Source organism: Bos taurus, chromosome 20 (assembly GCF_002263795.3).
Source record: "Bos taurus isolate L1 Dominette 01449 registration number 42190680 breed Hereford chromosome 20, ARS-UCD2.0, whole genome shotgun sequence".
Lineage (NCBI taxonomy): Eukaryota > Metazoa > Chordata > Mammalia > Artiodactyla > Bovidae > Bos > Bos taurus.
Window position 1 is genome coordinate 37,253,438 of NC_037347.1, and position 23,090 is coordinate 37,276,527.

The 23,090-nt window shown below is 33.2% G+C and overlaps 1 protein-coding gene across 4 annotated transcripts in view; it reads right to left on the bottom strand.

The window, feature by feature from the left end:
- NIPBL (NIPBL cohesin loading factor) overlaps positions 1-23,090 on the bottom strand; it is a 205,463-nt gene that overhangs the window by 88,558 nt on the left and 93,815 nt on the right. For 2 of the 4 annotated variants that reach the window (NM_001206584.2, XM_005221614.4), the window contains exons 4-10: positions 22,176-22,303; positions 18,190-18,289; positions 17,341-17,492; positions 12,954-13,114; positions 11,958-12,054; positions 8,026-8,652; positions 1,098-2,723 (exon numbers count right to left, since the gene is read on the bottom strand). In NM_001206584.2, coding sequence (NP_001193513.1) covers positions 1,098-2,723; positions 8,026-8,652; positions 11,958-12,054; positions 12,954-13,114; positions 17,341-17,492; positions 18,190-18,289; positions 22,176-22,303 — 2,891 coding nt within the window. The other 2 variants (XM_015459095.3, XM_059878768.1) reach the window with 2 other exon arrangements.

Below are 23,090 nucleotides of genomic sequence, written 5' to 3' on the forward strand. Positions count from 1 at the left end.
ATAAGTAGAAATCTAGGTTCTTAATGACCTTCTTTCACAGGATGTGAACTTAAAAATCAAACAAAGAATCACTTCTGTTACCTTAAAAACTATATCCCAACCTATTTACATTGTACAGGCTAAATAAGTCTAACCACATAGCATCATCAAATTTTACATAAATATACAAAAGAGTATACAAAACCCACAAAATTATATTTTCTGTACAAACTGCTGTTTTTTCAGCACTTGACTTTTCTTTTCCTCCTAGAAACAATACTATTTATGTAACTAGAGAATTTAACTCAGAAACCATGCAAAAACCCCCCAAAAAAACCCAGAACAGAAAATAAAAACACATCCAAACAAATTAAAAACACCAGAAATGTTTAAAACTGATGATTTAACCCAATTTAAGACATAAACACCATTCCCTATTACTCTTCCATAGAAAAGACCAAAGCTCTGTATTTAAAAAAATAAAACATTCATTAACTAATCATCTTCTCCATAAAAAGATGAAATAACCTTTTACACAACTTTTTAAACTATATACACTCAAACCATTAATTAATGAATAATTAATTTTAATAATCTTTAATAATTAACTGATAATATATATTAATATATATTAAAAGACATTTAATATTCTTAAAAGAATTTGTAATATAGACTTTTGTATACGATATAGCTTTACTGAGACTTTAGAAATTAAATTCAGTCAATTTACTACCTCACTACAGAATGGATTATCTCTACAGTCAAAATAACTTTTTAAAAAGTTGTTAAATACACCTATGTTAATCATGCATTCTAATCATTCACTTGATTAGCAAGCAACTTTCACAACTGCTGAAATAATTAAACAGCAAAAGGAACTTTTCTCTGTGAACCAACAGTAAAAGTCACAACTATGGTGAGTAGTAGAGGTGGGAGAGAAAGAATTTTCAATGAGAACTTTTTGTCTATGTTACCACAAACAATTCACTGCTGTTTTATATTGTTTTCATGCAGTACTGTTTCAATTTTTCTAAATTTCCATTTTTAAATCCATAGTAAACCTAGAACTTAAAAGAAAACTCACTAGAATACAGATGACATCGAGTAAGTATTCTTACCTTTATTTGACTTTGATGGTTTATTCTTGATAGGTTTAAGGGAACTTCTTGATTTATCCTCTCTATCTTTAATAAGTTTTTGAACATCATCCAAAGACAGTTTTTGCAGGACAACTACAGGCTTAGCTCCTTTATTTAGATCTTCAACTAATCCCATTTTTTCTACTTTGTCTTTCTGCTCTCCTTTCATTTCCATTTTCTTTGTCTCCTGAGTAATATTGCCATCTTTATCCCTCTTGATTTTTGGAATGACAAAATTTTTCAACGCACCAGACCTGCCCCCCAGCAAATAACTTGGAAATTCTGCCTTATTATCAGGGTGCGTTTTATTACTGTCTACTTTACTCTTGTTACCCTCTGTCCTTCTGTCATCCTTACTATTTGGAGATTTAAAACCAGGCTTATCAGGTCTTGATTTATTAGAATCTCCTTGTTTAACACGAGGACTGTCAGGTCTTGACTTTTGTTCCCCAGAAGATGGTCTTTCCCTTGAGTCCCCTGATTCATGTCTGTGTTTTCTTTCTAGTTTATCAGGTTTTGAACCATCAGATTTAATGCCATGGTCATTTCTACTAGAGGATCTCAATGTTTCTGGTCTTCGAACCCTAGATTGATCCCCTCGATGTCGTTCAGATTCACTCCTGTCATCTGACTTTTGTTTACTGTCATGATCACGTCTTAGTGACTCAGAGATGGATCGCCCATCAGGTCTCTGCTTTAAGGCTTCAGCTCTTTCTGATTTTAACCGAGGTGAATCAGATTTAATGTCCTGTTTATGTTTAGACACTTCAGGTTTTTTCTCTGTTGATGGCTTTCCAGAATCCCTCCTATTTTCATGTCTATGTTTCGGTGTTTCAGGCCGACCTTCATTTTTTTGCTTTGGAGTTTCAGGTCGGCCCTCACCTTTCTGCTTTGGAGTTTCAGGCCGTCCATCACCCTTTTGTTTGGGGGTTTCAGGACGCCCATCACTCTTTTGTTTTGGAGTTTCAGGTCGGCTTTCACCCTTTTGCTTTGGGGTTTCGGGTCTTGATTTTGTTGTTTCTGATCTGCCATTATTTTGTTTGTTGTCATTTGGTTTTGTGTCCGGCAGTCTATTTTCATTTTGTTTAGGCTCGGCTGTGCTGCTCTCATTTTGTCTGGATTCAATCATTCTGTTCTCATTCTGTTTAGGTTCTTCTGTTGGTACCTCAATTTTAGTTTCTAACTTAGTTTCACTAGATTTTGTCTCTACCAACCTGTTTTCATTTGGTTTAGACTCTGCCAATCTACTTTCATTCTGTTTCACTTCACTCTTTAAAAGCTCAGGATCAGACTTTTTTTTAGGAGTCTCAGGATGGTTTTCTGGTGTAGATTTAAGATTTCCAATAATATCTTCCTGAAGAACAGAAATAGGTGTGTCATTACATTGTTTGATTTCTTCAGGCTTTTTAATGGAGTCTGAATCCTGAGTTATAGAGGCCTGAGAGTCCACTCTTCCTGCCTGATGAAGATCAATGCTAACCATTAATGCTGGCCTTGACCCATTTCCCGTAGAACCCGTCTCCTGAGAAGCTGGTCTATTACCTCCTGTAGCACCCCCAGCCTCCTGTGGGTAAGAATCTTGTTTTCTTTTTTTCAAAGGCTTATCTGAAATTCAAAGATAAATATTCAGTATCAGTAATAGACATATATTCTTATCTTATTAAAAACCATATGGACTTTGACTATTTTAAAGTCACACTTTAAAAAAATGTGGTGAATGCAAATGTCAATATGCATATATAAAATAGTAGGCATGAATGGCATAATACTTTTAAACCAAGGTTTGAGGAAATATTCACATCTGCTGTACCTCAAGAAATTTTTGTGACTAGAGTAAAAAGATAATTTAAACTGCTAATCTAATAAAAACTACAAAGAACCCCAAAATGCCAACATACAAAACAGGGTGCTTTTGCCACATGTAAGGAAAGTATGAAAAAGAATAAAACCCAAAAGAAAACAGAAATCATGTCACTGAAAAAAAAAAAAAGTATATGAGGAAAGAGAGGAAAAAAAGAACGTAATAGGTATTAAGCTTTGATCCAGTATTCAAATTCTTCAAGGTGTCAACAGCACAAATGTAATTTAAAAGCTAATGCACAGTTTATAAAATATATAACATGACAGAGCTTGAGACTTTGCCTTAATGATACTTGCTGAATTGTCTGGCTATTTTAACAGTTATTTTTAATTTTTTTTAGGACCATCTTTATACTCTCTTATAGTATTCATTAATATGATAAAGTATTATTTAAGAAAAAGAGGATCAAACAGTGAAAAGTCCAAATTACCACTAAAAGCAACCCCTTAAATATGACAGAACCAAGTTCTGGGGGGGGGGAACATTTTTAATAGTAATGATGCTTTTATACATCAAAATTCCATCATTTTGTTTTCAAAACATGAAGCAGCAGCCACTTACAGTTTATAATCTAACCAAATATTACTAAAATTTATTTTAGATGTTTGCCAGTAATTTTTTTAAAGAACTAATCATTCTGCTTTTTCAGTTATTCAGAAGTCAAATCTATCACTACATTTCCTCCATTTGCAAAGTAACTACATGATGATGATAATAAATTATGTTATCATTAAACTGTTTTCCCTAGTTAAAACTAACCTGGCAGAAACTTGTATGAAGCTTTTTGTATCAGTATCTAAGGAAAAAAGCACTCAGAATACTAATTTAAAGAATTTTGCGTCTGACTGTTCTGCCATACAAAACAACTTTTATATCTTGTCAAAGGGCACACCAAATAATTACCTCAAAAACAGGATGCTTTATAACCTTATACTTATCCCTTAAACTTTTATAAGCATTTAGAAAAAAAATCTAAGCATCTAGAAATTTAAATGAGCATAATCCAAGATTTTTATATTTTTCAATGAAATATGCTTTATGAAAGCCATTAAAATGGTAACCTAAGAATCTAAGAATTATTGACATAGATCTCAAGCATCTGGAGACCTCTCAAGAGATGTGTGGCTCATCCTTTTACTAATATGAACAATCTGTCTTTTAGAAAAACATTAAAATATCATTAAGGCTAAATTTTAAAAGATTACAAAATACTTAAGCATTTGCACATGAGTGATGTGTTAAGTTTGGGGAAGAACTTATAATTTTTTCTACAATGCATAAAATATTGCTAAATACACAGTTTTAATTTTTGAACTATTGAAGGGTACTTCACCTCTTCTGTAAAACCCAGAACAATGCCATTACTACTGCAAAGATTCTTGGATATGTTAAAAGCATGCAGACTCTGATTCACTCAATCTGATTCAGCTCCACCAAGAACTTATTCCTGTAAAGTGGCTCTGAATCCACACAGGTCACTTTTGTCTATTCACTTTCATTATTGGTCTTCACTACATGACCTTCACCTAATGAATGAAAGCCATCTCTATTAAGAATAATTTTAATATTTGCAACACCTGTAAGCTTTCTAAAGAACTGGAATTAGTAAGTTATGGTATTAAACTTTAGGTATTCCCGAAGAAAATGCATGTGAAAACACATCTTAATTTTGAGACCAACATTTGTCATCTTGATGCTGATATTTTGAAAATAAGATCTGACCCTTACAGAAACGGTAAACTCAATTATGCTTATAAGAAACAAACTATATCACCTGCCTAAGTCTACTACAAGTGATAACTGAAAACACTTAAAGCAAAACAAGCAGAGCAACTGTACACAGAGTAGCTAATTATAAAAAAAAAGAAAACATCCCATCCCTAAACCAAAGTACAGGCTAAGTGACTGTCCTATTCCTGTCCCAAATCCCAGTCTCTTATTTCAAATGGCAATGGGTAATAATTTACTTCTAATAAGGGTTACAGTGCAAGAATATTTTAACATCATAAAAAACATTAGTGAAGCTAGGCCATTCCTTAAACTTGCTAACATGGAAAGTGGACCTTCGGAAAAGATGAAACAGGCAAAGATGAACAAAGAAACCCCCTCTTTAACAACAGAAAGCAGGTATTTTCAGCACATGGAGATATTAATGTCTATGACAGCTCATCCCAGAAGCAAAGAAAAATAGCCCTTTAAAATTAATTTATGTAATTAAAGATGTTAAAAGGTTGAGCAAAAGATTGAGAAGAAGGTCCTTTAGGAATATTATAAAATATTAGGTTGCACAGAATTAACCTGTCGGTGTATGTAAAACTATCCAAAGAAGAGAGAACAGGCCAAAGGAACATGAATATACAGCAGCCAGGAAAGCATCTTCTGTGTGTGGAACAGCAGTGTATTAGGTTATACCACAGCCTATGTGAAATATTTCTAAGAGTATTCTGTCCCTTTTCTTGAATTCCACAATTATCAAAACAATCTTGTTTGCTGAACTTTCTAATCTTATTCATAAGGTAAAGGTTTCTGACTTCTGGTCAACTGAGGGGAATGCTTCATTCATTCATTTATAACAAACAAATATGATGGGAAACAAGCTCATAACCTAGAGCAGAGCTCTGAGCAAAACCACGTAGACCAGACAAGTAGTCTTCTTTGTTCCTACTACCAGCAATAAAAGTTATAAAAAAGTACTCAGTGCCAAGCCTCAGAATACAGTAAATACCAATTTTACAATATCTAAGATGTAGCAGTAACTAGTGATAAATTCATTCAATACTTCTTTGAAGTATTTCATCTCTTAAGGGATACCACTTTAGAAAACTTTAATTTATGACCTCAACTACAAACTTAGAGCAATATACCAAACCTTTAATCTTTTCAAAATCTCAATATAACTGTTTATATATAAAACACTATCTCATTACAAAATTCAGAAATTGAATACAAAATGACGAGATTTAAATCAAAGGTGTCAGCTAGTACCTAAATTCCAAACTTTTTCAAATAAAGTCATGGGGACATGGCTCTCAGAAGGCTAGAGATGACAGCATTAATATAAGATCAGTGAAATCTGCATAACCAATTTGAGAAAAATCATCTAAATCAAACAAAATCAGACAGTTCATCTTTTCCCTTAAATCCTTACAGAACCAGCTGCCTCTGTAAGGTAGCTTACATTATTTCAAATTGTAAGTCAATTGTGGTCACTCAGCTTTTCAAATATCTTTGTTTTAGTCACAGCATCACAGATGACAGAGAAGATGGATAATAAAAATTTAAATATACATAACAAGTTTTAGGAAGAACAGTATTCTGTTTTTTGATTTTCTTTTATTTTCCCAAAGAAAAGTTAGCAGTCTAAAATACTTGCTAACATGCAACTAGTATTTTACTATCCTTATTTCCATTCAGTTTTTAAACGTAAAAACTATGGTTTCAACAAATAGGATATAGTAAAAGTTCAAAAAAGTAAGGAAAAAAGCTCACCATTTTCTCTGCTTTCGTTCCAACAATTAAGTCATTAAAAAAGAATCATACTCTTTTTAAAAGAATGCAATTTTTAAAAACACAAATTAAAATGTCATGCAAAAGTTCTCAAGGCAACTAATATTTCTTGGCAAAGAAATTACAACAGCACATGTTTTTTTACAAAACTGTCACAGGATTCAGGAAATGGAATAAGGTAATATTATCAAGAGTAGCTGAATAATATTGCTCTCTTCACTTGATATGCATATACTTTTATGAGAGGCTGGAGGAAAAGATACATTTTGGAACCTATAGAATTGTTTCCTGAACCCCAAACTACTAAGCAAAGAGAAAAAGGGCAAGTGACACTTTATTTCATCTTTAATGTCTATGATCTGCTAGTTAAAAAAAAAGTTTCTGAGTCAATAAAATGAAGACGTCTAGCAATTTTTTTATCTGCATCTACCTGTGATTTCTGCACTTAGCAAAGATGGTAATGTAACAATTACCAAGTACAGTTTATTCTTCCAGTAACATTAAAACAGCCGTCATGATAGGCAGGAAACACAGTATGATCTTTTGCATGTTTCTCAACATAGGTACAGAATGATCTACAAGTGATCCTGTCACATGATGAGCAAGATCATATATAAAAATGACTTCAAGTCAACATCAAGAAGTTTTGTTTTATAATGACCAAAGAGAAACTAGAAGAACTATAACTAAATCTAGAATATTTAACTATAAAATTAAACCAAAGTATTCTTTGGTTTGGATGGTCAAATATGTATATGCACCTACTGTAGAGACATAAAATTTATAAATAACTAACTTTATAACTACTGATTTATTAGTCTCTCTCCAAATTTTCAAGAGATTTTAAACATAATGTTCACCAAACCAAACAACTAAGAACTTAACAGGATTTACTTTCACTATAATTTTTTATAAAGCACAAAAAGAAAGTCCATAAACTTACAGAACAGGTGTCTTGTAAATTCATCCTAATACACCAGTCAGACAAAAGGGAACACTTAACTATAATCACCAACAAAAGATTCTTAATTCTTATTGCTATTTAATACTAACTTAAAATTCTTTCTTCATTTTTTTACTTAAAAAAATTCACATTGAGATGACCAAATTATAAACCAAGGGAAAAATCTAACTGCATAACAAACATACACACAATTTTTCCTTAAAAGCACTGATTCAAAATAATCTATAGTGGTTAACCTTGATTAGGTAGAAAAAAGGTAAAGATGCAAAATTATGTTAACATAACTTGTGGAAACAATCACTTTGGAAGATGAGCACAGATAAAATCATTTGATATATAATAGGTGATAGACCTATTTGGTTTTACAGAATTACCAAACCTCAGATAGTTCTTTCAAATAAAAAATGAAATTAAGAATTTCATTCTGAAGGATGAGCATTAGTAACAAAACCACAATTGAGAAACATTAAAAATCATAAAATAAGAAAAAAGACATAATATTAAAAACGTGTTAGGACATTATATAATTATATATTCACCAAGGGTATGAAGTGATAGTAATGAGATTATTTTACCTTTATCTTGAACTTCTTTTGAAAAACGCTCCCTTTCAATAGCTGATTCTCTCTCTATTCGCTCAATTTCAGCCAATGCATCCAATTCCACTTCATCATATATAGGTCCCTGTTGTGATACCTGTTGCTGATTCAGTACCACAGAAGTCTGGGGCTGTTTTGTAGCAACTGAAGTGTTCTGTTGTAAAACAGGCACTTGATTTGCTGGAAGGAATGCTGTTTGTTCTTGCTGCGACAAACACTGAGCAGCATTTAGTGGGCGGTTTACATCCTGTGGAGTAATGGGTGTTTTTGAAGTCTGTCCTGGGTACTGCACATTAAAAGGAATATCATTTTCTGAAACATTGCTATTTTCCATACCAGAAAGCATATCCTCTTGCTGGTCCATGTCTGAAGATCTTACACGAGTAAGTCTTAACGTAAGTTTAGTGGAGTCCTTGGATGGAGAGCTAATGATATCATACATTGCAGCCTTCTCATTCTGGTCTTTTTCATCTTTGCCTAATTTCATTTTCTTTTGCTTCTTTTGCTTTCTTTCTGGAGAATCTAACAAGATGTCTGGTGGAACATCTCGAGGTGATGAACAAGGTAGAGACTGAGACTGCAGGATTAAAGATGGTCTTGATCCTAGAAAAACAATTCAACAGGAATGAACAGTTGTGCTAGTTTTACATTTTCAGACATGTGATACATTAAATAAGCAACAATATAGTACTGCTAGAAAAAATGTAAAGTATTTCATCTGGCTACTTATTTACAGAGTATGAAAGCCTAACGATATGTCCCCATGGTCTTTCAGCTTGTTGCCAGATGACTCAGGTCTGAATTAAAGAATGGGTTTTCATCTTCCAGATCAGTATTATCTTTATTTTTTCACCTAAAAAGTATAAGTACTTAGCTTGAAAACATCAAAAGAGTTCACTATTTCTAAAGATGCAACACAAATATTTTAAGAATGATAATCTCTATACTCTCACTTATTATCTAGAAAAACTGACATGTCTAAAGCAAGAATAAGTCTGTCAAATTACAAAAAGGTTACAAATTAATCCTAGAGACTACGCTCACAGGAATACTTAATGGTATAAGAAAAAGGAAGTGGGAAAAATTACAGGGATCAGTCTTCACTTATTTAACAAATTGGTGGTAAAGTATTAACTTATACCTTTATGAGGTCGTCTCTTTTTCCCTCACTTAACACCATTTACATACTCTCTTCAGCTTGCTAATCCTCCTTTTATTAGAAAAATATGCAGGTTGAGCAAATTTCAATGCTCAATAAAACATGTTCAGCCCAGAGTCCATTAAATTAAACACTATATAAGGAAGTGCTAAAAATAAGCTAAACAAATGGGAAAATTTTTTGTTAACAAGTTTCAATGGTGAAAAATTGTATTGACATGCTTTAGAAACAAATGTATAACTGCATCTGAATAGTATATACATTACTTGTCAATTAGACTACTTGTAAAAATTTTAAAAGACCATGAGAAATAATAAAAATCAGTCAAGGTAAAAGTGCTTTATAGAATGAACTTAAACCTAGGCTTGTCTTAAATTGTTTCAGTGTTTTTACTACAAATGTTAGTTTGAAGTTACATCAAAGATAGACTGATTTCAGGTGGAGCTTTTATGGAGACATTAAAAAGAAATGAAACGAACACTCTGGGACCACTTATTTTGTGCCAGAGCTTGTGCAAAGTACTTTGCACATCAATTCATTTAAATGATTTACAACAATCTTGATGAGTATTATAACTATTTTGCAGAAACTAACACGACATTTATAGAGATTAAGAAATTTTCCCAATATTAAATAGCTAGCAAACCAAAAATTTAAACCCAGATCTGTCTAATGTGTGAATTATAATACATCATATTGTCTTTTCACTTAAAATTTATCTGTCAAATTATATATTTTAGAACAAACTTTAAATTCCAACAATTAATCTAAAAATCAAACTAGGCTTACTGAAGATGCATTCAACATTCAAAACTAGTTGGAAAACAACCGCATGAGCAGAAATAGAGGCTTCTGAGGAGGAAAGTTCGTGAGCTTAATTGTTCTAGTTTTCTTCTCTTTCTATCTAAAGTTATCTATCCATCTAACCATCCATTTATTCATCTATCCACCCTCAAGAGTTACAGAGAAAATGGTCTCATTATCCAGAATAACCAGCTATTCCACTGCTACTCTCCTCCCTGGCAGTCTAAATATTTCTCACTCTGAAAATACCTGTAAGATTTGTACCTAACTTTGACACCTAACCTACAAACGGAGTTGGAAGTTGTTCTCTTTTTCACAAACTCGGTTATTTTAATCCCTGAAAATTCATAGAATTAAAGAATTAGAATGGCTCAAAATTCTAATTATTGAATTAGAATTATTGAATTAGAATGGCTCATAAAAGTTCAGCTTTCACCTCATGAAGGATATCCCAAATCAAAGACCTGGAACATAAACTATGAAAAAGAAATTTTTACAGTGAGGCAGCCCAGTCCATGTTTTAGATGGCCACAATTAGAAATTCTCATGAATAGTTAAAATTTATTATCAGCTATACTGCAATTAATTAAAAGCGAATTCTCTAAAGTGGATATGATATTCTCCAACAAAATCGGACGTTTTAAGTTTTTCTTTTTAAGTTTGGACTTTAGTTTTAAGTCTTTTTTTTAAACTAAGACTTATTTATTTTTGACCATGCTGGCTCCTTCTTGTCGCACAGGCTTTTCTGAGGTTGTGACAAGCAGGGGCTACTCTTCGGTGGTGGTGTAGACGTCTTCTGTTGCAGAGCATGGCCTCTAGGACACACAGGCCTCAGTTACACCTTGCAGACTCCATAGAGTGTGGGCTCAGTAGGTGTGGTGCTTGGGCTTAGCTGCCCCACTGTATGTGGGATCTTCCAGATGTGGGATCAAACACTGCCAATGCAGTGTCTCCTGCATTTGCAGGCAGATTCTTCCAAGACTGAGCCACTGAGGAAGCCCAGTTTTAAGTATTTTTTAAAATAGCTCAAACCTGGATTTAAACTCAGAATTTTGTGACTTTACTATGCACACAAGACCACACAAGGTTCTTTGGGAATTAGAAGATACAGAAAATGAAATTCATGTTCATAAATAAGTTATTAGAAAAAATATAAACATCTTAGAGACACTAGGAGAGAGTCCATAGAAGATCAGCCATTTAACTTAGAACTTGAAGAATTAATATGATTTTAATAAGCAGAAATAAAGTAGATGTACGAGATCAAATGAAGTAATTCACAGAGAACAGGCCAGATTTTGATAAATGACTATCTAAGAAGTGAGAGAAGATTAAGACAATTCAGGATTGAAATATCATTAAGACCAACAAAAATGGCAGAAAGAACATCAAGAAAAATTTTGAACATGAATTTGAAATATCAGCTAGATGTGAAGAGGTTTGTCTGGAATGAAAAATTACAATTTGAGAGATAGAACTGGAAGCAAAGACATTGATTTTGGTGTCCTGTTCACAAAAATAACTAATGCTACTACCAAAACTGAGTAAAACAGTCAAGGAAAAAAGTAAAATAGAAGATAAAAATATAATGATAGAAATCTTGAGAAATGAGAGAACAAAGAGCTAATGAAGGGAAAAATGACAATGAAAAAACAAGGAAAGCAGGTGGATTCACTACAGAATAAGTTTTGGAGGCCAAAGAGAGAAAGATCAATAATTTCAAATATTTAAGAAATATTAAAAGGATTATGGTTTGAAAAGACCATTGGATAATCAGTAAGAATGATACTATATATATCTGAAAACAGTAAGTACAGGTTCCTTTTTTTCCTACAATAAATGAAAAGTCATAAAGAATAATTTTTTGGTACCTGCATTAAGAAGTTTGAATTCTTTACTCAACTTGAAATCTGAAAAATTAAGGAAATTTTAGTTACAATGATACCTTTTGGAGTCCCATCACTTCCAGCAGGGGAACATACTGGCTGTGGAGACCTCAAGGGAAAAGACGCAGCATTCCTCATTGTTGAAGAATCTCCATCCTAGGAACAGAGTATAACAGTTATACCTGGAATAATGGATGAGGCTTTATAGAAATCTTAAAGAGAACCAATAAAAGACATAAATTACTGACAGGTAAAGTGTTGGTATTCAAAAGCATAATTCTTCTGCACTTTCCTGTTTTCTTCATGGTATATCTTAGAAGAATTGAAACTGTATCCAAAACAATCAACAGCCTAAGCATGGCAATGAATAAGAGAACTGGTATTACTGGTATGCTCCATTTTTGTTTACTGTTTTCTACAAAAGGAGCTCTGAATATCCTACTAGGTCATAAATGTAAATAAATGTCTTGAAGGCAGAGTCCAATGTCATCTTTGTTCAACTTAAATACGTGTAACATGTGATAATACCACCAAACAAATAACAAATCTCTAGTATGTGGATTATTTCAATAACATTAACGTAACATTAAATTTCAGGGAAAAATGGTTTTTACAAGTCTTAGAGGGAAAAAGAGCTAAGTACTAATATATAAAGGCTCATAAGAAGACATCTTTTTGTGAGCAAATACTTTAAGATGAAGTGTGATTTCATTAAGGACCTAAACCTCTAGACCACAGGTTGGCAAACTTTTTCTATAAAGAGACAGATAATGCACAAGTTTTCTGGGTCATACACAGTTTGTCACATAAAGTTACTTGTTGCTGTTGTTCTCTTAAACTATGAAAATCATTCTTAGTTTGTGGATCAGACTACTGGCAAGTTTAGCAAACCCTTCTCTAGATTAAGCTCTAGGAGTACAGCTAAATTCTCAGACGTAGTATAACCCACAAAAAAAAAGACAGATTTCCTTTATATTATAGAATTGAAATACTGGGTTATGTGACAAATATTAGAACTATTTCATTACCTTAATGTAACTAATATGATTACATACGTCACTACTTATCCTGTGCACCATGTGTAGGTAGTCGTCACTTGAGCCATGTCTAGGATTATCAGCATGATGATTAGCAGAATTGCCAGACAACGAACCAGAAACTTTATTATCATGTAGGTTTCTCAAACCACCTGCAACAATGGGACTTGATACCGATGCTGAAATTAATAAGAATTTTAAAAAAGATTTATAAAAATAAACTGGTAAAATTCTTAGAGGATAGTAACAATAATTATTCACAAGTAATACTTTAGTCTTCATAAATTACAAAGACTAATATAATAAGCTGGCTGACTATACACAGCTTGATCAAATCTTAACACTGTGCCACAAGTCATTCAGACTGATTTCTGAAAAGAAATAAGATATTAGATATGGTTGAAGCTCTCCATATACCTGCATATGCCTCTCCTTTATTTTCTTCCTCTTATTCACTAAAAGCAAGTGCTACTATTGAACTTAGAGTTCACTCTACCTATGAATATCTTTATAGCTTTGCTATAAATGAATATATTTCTAAATAACACATTATTGCTTAGCACATTATATAAATGGTATATGTATATATTCTTCTATAACACTTCAATTTCAATATTGTGTTGAAATATATCTATTTTTATATATGTCGTTTTATTTTAAATAAATAATGACATACATTACTTCTTTAGTCTGCTACATAATGTACACATTTTATCCAGACTTATGTTAGTAGTTTAGATTGCCTGAATATTTTTGTCATCATAAACAATGTTGTAATGTATTATGTATTCTTATAATGACTTATAAATGTGTCTAGAAGTGAAATTGCTGAATATTCCTGTTTTTAACCCTTGCTAAACATTAACAAATAGTTTTCCAAATTATTTATGACCACTCTACTAGTAATAGACAAGTGTTCTTGCTGCTCTATATTCTTGCCAACGATTTTCATCAATCTGAAGATGAGAAATGTCTCTGATGGTTACTTTAATTTGTGTTTCTTTCCTTAAACAATAGTGAAGCCAAGCATCTTTTCATGTGTATTACACATTCAGATTCCCTACTTAACACAAAATCATAAAAATTACTCTCTGAAATTTTCTTTCAAGAGTTTCATAGTTCTGTTTTTTCATACTTAGGTCTTTAGTTCTAGTAAAATTAGAATATCCTTTCCATGAATGCTTAGTAGAACTTGAGATGGAACTGTCTGAACATGCTTTATACCCTCCCCTAGTTATAGAAGAGACAGATTTTGAAGAACTGAGGGAGATTTTAAACAGAAATAGATATTGTCAAACTGCTCTCTAAAACGGTTCTACCAATTTATATTCCTATGAAGACTGTATGAAGTTTGAATTTCCCTGCACACTAAAACATGTTCACTAATCTGATAGTTATAATAAAATTTTATTTCAATTTAATTTTGATTAACATCTCTTTAATTGCGAACCAGGTTGAACATATTAAACCTTTCTGCATCCAATTTGTTTTTCTTTTTCAGTAAATTATTTACTTCTTTAGTCAATTTACCTGTCTTTACTTGTTCTCTCGTCTTATACAGAAATTTGTGATTAATCTGTCTTTTCCCCCATTTCTAGAATACAGTCCTACTTAGAAAGGCCTTCTTGACCCTTGGTGAGTAAGTCAAAGTCGCTCAGTTGTGTCTGACTCTTTGTGACCCCATGGACTATACAGTTCGTGGAATTCTCCAGGCCAGAATACTGGAGTGAGTAGCTGTTCCCTTCTACAGGGGATCTTCCCAACCCAGGGTCGAACCCAGGTCTCCTGCATTGCAGGTGGATTCTTTACCAGCTGAGCCACAAGGGAAGCCCAAGAATACTGGAGTGGGTAGCTTATCCCTTCTACAGGGGATCTTCCCAACCCAGGGATCGAACCCAGGTCTCCTGCACTGCAGGCAGATTCTTTACAGTTGAGCTACCAGGGAAGCCCATTTCTTGATCCAACATTACCCAAAATTCACCCCCATGTTTTCTTCTTATAGTTCCATGAGTCAAAATACAAACAAACATGTAAACTGTTTATCCACCTAGAACATTTTTCCTCTAAATGATCTAAGAATCAACTAAAATTTCAAAATGCCTAGCCAACCTATCCAACATGATTTACTAAACAATCCACTATTACATACTGATGCAAGATACCATCTTAGAATGACAGAATTGGAAACAGAATCACTAATGGATGGTAGACCTTTTAGGATAAAGATTAATAGGAAATGGAGTTATGTGATCTCAAAGTATAATCTGACAGATTACTTACTAATTGCAAAGGAGAAATTATGTTCATTATAAAAGAAGTGGTTACCACCTAAATATTACTAATAACAAAGCCACTTGTGATTATAAGTCTTCTGATGTGATGCAATATGAAGTGCACATTACTTTAGTATCCTTGCCAAAAATATAAAACTAGAAATTAATAGAGCCTTTACTGATAACTTCCAGTTGGTAGGAAACATAAGGAGTATATGAGCAAATCAAACAACACAATAGGAAACAGTGAAGTCTAGAATATGTGATACTCCACCACAAAGGTAGCACAGAATTTCTAAAAAAAAAAAAACCAGAAATTACTATCATGGAGAGAGGCTATGGGACCAAATAGATTTTTAAAAGAGTCAAAAGAGATGTAAAAACCAAGTGCAATGTGTGAGAAACTAGATTAGATCATATATAGGGGAAAAAGGTTATAAATGTTCTCAGTATTTTTAGGGGCAAATTATTACACTTGGTATTTATAAAGGAGAACTCTGCCTTCTTAGCAAATGTAATTAAGGACAGAGAGGCAGAATGCCTATTGGTAAAATGGTCCACTGTGTTATTCTCTAGTTTTCCACATGAAAACTTTTCAAGTTTATAAGAATTTTAAATGTTACCTTTCACAAATTCTAAGTTCCCACAGACATCTGCCTTATTTCTGGAATCTTTTTTGTTCCATTTACCTATCTGTTTCTTACTACATTAAATTTTTTTCTTTTAATTTTGCTATCTATTTGAGGCTAATCTCTGAATATTATTTTTAGTTTCTCAAGTATCTGAACATTTCCAAGAAATGACTAATTACTGAATAGGCCCTCAAACTATGTATATATTTTTTGATTTTGTGATTTCAACTTATTCTTTTGAAAAAGCTGGGTTTATCTCCTTATAACGTGACAACAGTATTTACAGTAAACTCATTTTTTTTCTCCTACACATATATATGTGGGTATTTCTGTAGGAAGCAAATGTGTTCTGTCAACGTTTCTCCTCTTTTTAATTACATTTAAAATGATCCTCATAACTCTGGCATGTGTGTGTGTGTTAGCTCCTCAGTTGTGTCCGACACTTTGCAACCCCATGGACTTTGGCCTGTCAGGCTGCTCTGTCCATGGGATTCTCCAGCCAAGAATACTGGAGTGGGTTGCCATTTCCTTCTCCAGGTAACTTTGGCATCCCAGAGTAAAACAGTAAAATTTCACAAACATCAAGAGCCAGTATATACGCATACTTCTGTTTGTACTCACACTAAATCCTATAATTTTGGAGGTGTCTATTTCAAAGGTGTGATTGATTGCCTCCAAGTTTTTCCCTGAGTTACTATATGAAATAAGCTCAACCCAGTATTTCATTATCTAGTTTGGAAAACCAGAATCTGGATGTTTCAATAGATGACCCCAAGTTAAAACTTTATAAGATACTAACTCCATGCATAATAAAAAACTAAGAATACAAACAGGAACTAAAGACTGACTGTGACTATTAAAAATTTGTTGTTAATTATGAGGGACAAAAACATAGGTACATGTGTTATTATATTTTGTATTTTTCAAAATTTCTCCAAAAAAGTAAAAACAAATATATACTAATATTAATACATTATCTGATAGCCATGGCATATATCCCAAGGCAGTATGATCTTAAAAAGACATATTACCAACAACTAACTTCAAATAAGAACTAGTAATCTAATCCCAGAAAATTCTGCATCCAAGATTATTAATTTTCCTCTATTAGTACTGTATATACTTGATATTAAATTTTTCACACTACATATACTTAACTAATTAATATATAATTCTTCTTTGACTTAGTGCTACTATAAGAAGCCTAATTAAATAAAGCAGTTCCTAATTTTATAACTATATATACTCAGTTGTATAATATAAGGTAATCCAAAGACTGAAATTACACTTATCTTTTTACCTCCCAAATGATGAATGTTCAAGCAATAAATGTAATATGTTTTTAATTACATAAGCCATAGTTAAAAAGAAACGTTTGCTGATGAGTAAGTATACAGTTTAGTATTTGTGTTTGAAAACTTATGAAAAGAAAAAAGTAAAGAAAACAATGAATTTGCTGGAACTACAGGCATTCTTGTAAATAAGCACCAGCTTTCTTACCTTGCTGCATCTGTGGATGTGTTGTATAACTTGAAGGATGGGAATATGGCATGTATCCTGCAGGGCTTTGTGGGGCATATGGACTAGGCACTGGGCTATTTTGTTGTGGCATAAATCTGTTCCCAGAGCTTGTCTGTGGTGGCACAAACCGGCTAAAATCCAAAATCCAAATACACAATATCAGGAAATGAAATAAGTGATATTTCTTGTTATTTCAATAAAATAAAATCTATGTACACAGAAAATTCTGAAAAATAATGTACAAAAATCATTCACAATTCAGAACCTAAGAGTTATACTAAGCAGTTTTCAAATAGAGTAATTCATTTATTTTACATGCTCCCTAAATTCTACTCGAAGAATTTTCTTATTTATCTCAAACATGCTCTATTTCAACACATTCTTTTGTTTGCATGAAATTAAGTTACTATTTATTTCAAACAGTATATTAGAGCATTTCCACATTTAACATTTTAAGGCAAATATTCATGTGCTATGTAAGGATAAGCATCTAAACTTTTTGAAAGAAAGTGAAGTCTCTCAGTCGGGTCTGACTCTTTGCAACCCCATGAACTGTAGCCCAGCAGGCTCCTCCGTCCATGGGATTCTCCAGGCAAGAATACTGGAGTGGGTTGCCATTTCCCTCTCCAGGGGATCTTCCCAACCCAGGGATCGAACCCAGGTCTCCTGCATTGTGGGCAGACGCTTTAACCTCTGAGCCACCAGGTAAATTACCTTTAGGAATTAACTTTAGGAATTTCACCATTACCTAAATGCATGTACATACTGTATATTCTCAAACACATTCACTACAGAAAATAGCTCTTCATAAAATGATAAATACATTACCTGGAGGGGCTATGTGAGATAGTGGTTTGTTGATAATTGGAAGATGCAGGACTACTGTGCATGGAATTCTGAGAAAGTTTATACTGAGACATCATCATTCCTACATAATATACAAAAACAGTAAGTATGTTATATTCTTCTATTGGTAAAGCATTAAGTGATTTAAATCAACCATTCTCTCACAAACACTCAGAAGTTCTTTCTGTTCTTTTCTTTTTGACCAACACGTTCATTTTGAAGAGCAAAATACAGAAACTATAAATTTTAAGCACAACCAATTTTACCAAACATCCTTTTAGCATGTCAACTAATCCAGGGACAGAGATAGAGAGCTATGTACTTGCTTACTTAGTGTCCTACATTCAGCTTTAGAATTGAAAAGAACTTTCAGAAGCCACTTCATCTAATCCAGGGATTCCCTTGTCTCCAGGATGTGAACCTGTACCTCCTGTCAGATCAGTGGCAGCATTAAAGTGCACAATAAATGTAACGTACTTGAATCATCCTAAAACCATTTCCCATCCCTTGTCCATGGAGTAATTGTCTTCCAGGAAATAGGTCCCTGCTGTCAAAATGGTTGGGGACCTCTGACCTAATCCTTTAATAAATACTACACACTTCTGTCTACAATAGGCTTTTGGATGGTATTTCCTATTATGCACAATATTTTATTACATTCATCTCCCCTCCTTAGGAACTTAATTTTAACAACTCTATGTATTTTGTTGTGATTAGGACCTAACTTTTAAGAAGTACTTTTCTTAAAGGTCCAAGGTTTGAGGTACTGAAATTACCATCTCAGTCTTTTAATGAACATCAGAATGTTCCTACTCTTTCTTTTACAGTAATTCTTGCCATAAAATAGGGATTAAATGAATATTTGTTTAATGAATGAAAGTGTGAGAACAGCTTTCAGATTCTCACATTTCCTTTCACACTGTTCTTTCACCTGTTGCTTTCAACTCTTTCCATTCTGTTATATAGGAGATGCAGAAAAATTCAGCTATTTAGACACTCTAAAATCAAAAATAAAAATCTATAATTAACACTGACCTTTCTTATAATACATATAGCTACTCTTTTTGGGAAATTCAAGCATCACATTATTTCCCAAAAGTTCATTTTCTGCTGCTGATATGAAAAGTGCCTTTTACATTCAAACAAAAGTTACATGTTTATTTGCCAGGAGCTACAAAAAGGATTCTAGCTCTACAACAACAGCTGAATGACATGAGGGCACAAAATCACCTCAAAGTCTAACACTAATAGTATGTTTTCTTTTATAGGTAGTCTAAATTTCAGTTTATGAATTTTCTCTTCCAACCTAAATTCAGTACTAAGTCATATATGCCATGGTTTAATAATTTAATTACTATAACTACTGTTTCTGATTTTGATTTTTTTGAGAGAAGGGGACAAAACTCTTTAAGACGAGAGTTAAAAAGTATTTTCCTCTGAATTAACTATCATTACTATGACAAGCTGGAATCACTAGTTTAGAGGCATTGGCTTTATAAATAAAAAGGTCAAATGAAATCCTAATAGTTCTTTCTGATTCTCTCAAAGATCCAAAGAACTGTGCTGTTAAGTTGCTAAGTCATGTCTGACTCTGTCATCCCATGGACTGCAGCATGCCAGTCTTCCCTGTCCTTCTCTATCTCCTGGAGTTTACTCAAACTCATGTCCATTCAGTTGGTGAACCCTTTTTTCTTTTTTCTGAGCAGTAGGTCTCAACAGTGGGCTTAAAGTATTCAATAAACCATGTTATAAACAAATATGCTTATTATCCTGGTTTCTTGTTCCATTTATACAGCACAGGCAGAGTTGATTTAGCATAACTCTTAAGGGCCCTAGAATTTTCAGAATGGTCAACGAGCACTGGTTTCAACCTAAATTCACCACCTGTATTAGCTCCTTTGAAGCTTTGAAGCCAGGCATTGACTTTTTCTCTCTAGCTATGAAAGTACTAGCTGGCATCTTCTTCCAATAGAAAACTGTTTCATCTATACTGAAAATCTTTTGTTTAGCATAGCCACTTTCATTAATTATTTTAGCTAGATCTGGATAACTTGCTGCAGTTTCTACATCAGTACTTGTAGCTTCACCTTGCACTGTAAAGTTAATGGAGATAGCTTCTTTCCTGAAACCTCATAAACCAATCTCTGCTAGCTTCAAACTTTTCTTCTGCAGCTTCCTCAACTCTCTTAGCCTTGAGAGAACCAAAGAGAGTTAGGGCCTTGCTCTGGATTAGGCTTTGGCTTAAGGGAGTATTCTGACTGGCTTGATCTTCCACCCTGACCGCTAAAACTTTCTCCATATCAGCAATGAAGGTTATTTTAGTTTCTTAACATTCAAGTGTTTATTGGGGTAGCACTTCCCCACTCCCTTCAAGAATTTTTCCTTTGTTTTTGATAACTTGGCTGTAAGGGACAAGAGGCCTAGCTTTTGGCCTATCTTGGCTTTCGACATGTCTTCCTCACTAAGCTTAAGCATTTCTGGCTTTTGATTAGAGAAAAAGATATGCGGCTCTTCTTTTCACTTGAATACTTAAGAGGTCACTGTGGAGTTATTAATGGACTCATTTCAATACGTTCTGTCTCAGAAAACAGCAAGGCTCAAGGAAAGTGGAACTGCCAGTTCTGCCAGAACATACATTTATCCATTAGTTCACTGACTTACATGGGTGTGGTTCCTGGTGCCCTCAAATATAATAGTAACTTCAAACATCACCATAACAAACACAGTGATAATGTTTTTAAATATTGTAACAATTAGCAGAATGTGACAGAGACACAAAATAAGCAAATGCTGTTTGAAAAATGGTACTGACAGACTTGCTCAATGCACAGCTGCCATAAACATTCAATTTGTTAAACAGGCACTATCTGAGAAGTGCAGTAAAGCGAAGTGCAATAAAACAAGATATGCCTATAGTCTTCCTTCCAATCAATGATCTCTCCATATTTTCTTTCATTCCAACATTCTTCCAGAGTATGTTTAATTCTAGCTTTCCTTTCACCACTTCTATCTGTGACCTACTACTGCCATCCAAGACTGATGAAGATACAGTCTTGTCCTGCATACCTGACTTCAATTTCCTAGAAGGAAATTCCCTAGATTCACTTTGGGAAATGGATAGCAACTATGCAATTGCTTTAAAAACACAATTCACACAGAAGGACACACCATCAACATAGTAATACTATTTAAAAACAAAACTAAGAAATGGAATGATGAGCTTCACCAAGGTACTGTCAGCAAATGTGGCAATATTCTTGCACACAAATAATCAATTAAATAAACTGGATCTTCCTGGGTTGTCAACTATTCCTTTCTGCTGTTTTAGTCTTGAGAGGGAAGCAAGCACTTGAGCTTACTAGATTCAGTAAGCTTCAGACCAGAACAAAGCTCCTAACTTAAGGATTCTCCTTGACTACAGAAAAATCATATGCGCTAGATGTAGTATTTTTATGGTTTTTCTAATGCTTATTATAAATAGAGTTTTCCTTAATAGTAATATTTTAGTTACAAACCTTTTTCTATTTCTAAAGTGTTAAACCAATTACTATATAACCATGACTATAATCACCCATCAGTACTAAAACTAATACTTGGTATATTTATTTATACACACACTCCATTTTCAGAAGCTCTGCAGATATTTTTATTATTTGATTAATGAAAGACTTCTGTCATATCTATTCTAGGTTTCTAAAATAAAAAGCTCTTTCATTGACTAAATTAATACATTTTGAAATATCCAGCAAACTGCATATTAAGTTTTGCCTAATTGAATAAACTGCAAGAATGTTACTATCTATTTAGTTTCCTTTTTGTTCTTGGTTTGATTCAAGGTATCAAAGAGTATTCACAGATGACAGGCTAGTTTGTTAAAGGAGACAGCTGAATTTACATGTGAAGCAAGTTCTGATACAAGACACATTAAAAATATATATACTATGAAATTCAATTATTAAAAAACTCACCACTTTGTACATATCTGTTCTGCATACTTTTCTCCCTGAAAACGTTAGGACTCCTCGCCAGGACGGCCTGCAACAAGACTGGTATGTCGCCTTCTGGATCATCACTGCCAAGGTTATCTTTCAACTCTCTGGCATTGAAAAAATAAATATAAAACATTTAAAAAGTGATGGTCATTAAGAATTCTTTAACTTCTATTACTTAAATTGTAGACTTCTTTCCTTTCCCCACTTTATTTTAAACAGAAAACATTATTTTATGGATTGTAAGTTTATGTAAGAATGTTTATATTAGCATAAAAGTATAAAATAAGTGTCTGTTCTATTCAAAATAGTGGAAAGGTAGAGGTGATAATTATGCACAGAAGTTGATATCCGGGCTTGGAATATATTTTCTCCCTTATATCTGAATATAAGTGACTTTGTCTTTTTGAGAATGTTCTCTGAATGAAACAATGTTGCCATGTTGATTAAGACAAGACCCAAGGTTATGTAATTGCCCCCTCTTTATTCTCATCTCAAATAAAGCCACTGGAGAGAAAAAATCCCAAGTAAGTGGTTAAGAATAGCTGCAGTTAGTAAGTAGCAAGTTAAGTTCACAAATGCTAAGAAATAAAAATTAGGCAGTATTTTAAATTTTACACGTCACTGTTGCACTCATTAAATCTAATTAGAAAGATTCGTAAAGATGGTGTCCAATGATAAAATTAAATACATTTCTGGGGGCAATCAAAGGAGCTCACCATATAATTAATCATAATTGTATATGTGCTTCTCCTTTTATCTCTTTAAATATGTGGTGAAAATCTTTCAATTAAGGATGTTCAGGTAGGGCCTTCCCTCGTGGTCCAATAGTTAAGACTCTGCCATCCAATGTAGCGGACGCAGGTTTGATCCCTGGTAGAGAAACTGTATCCC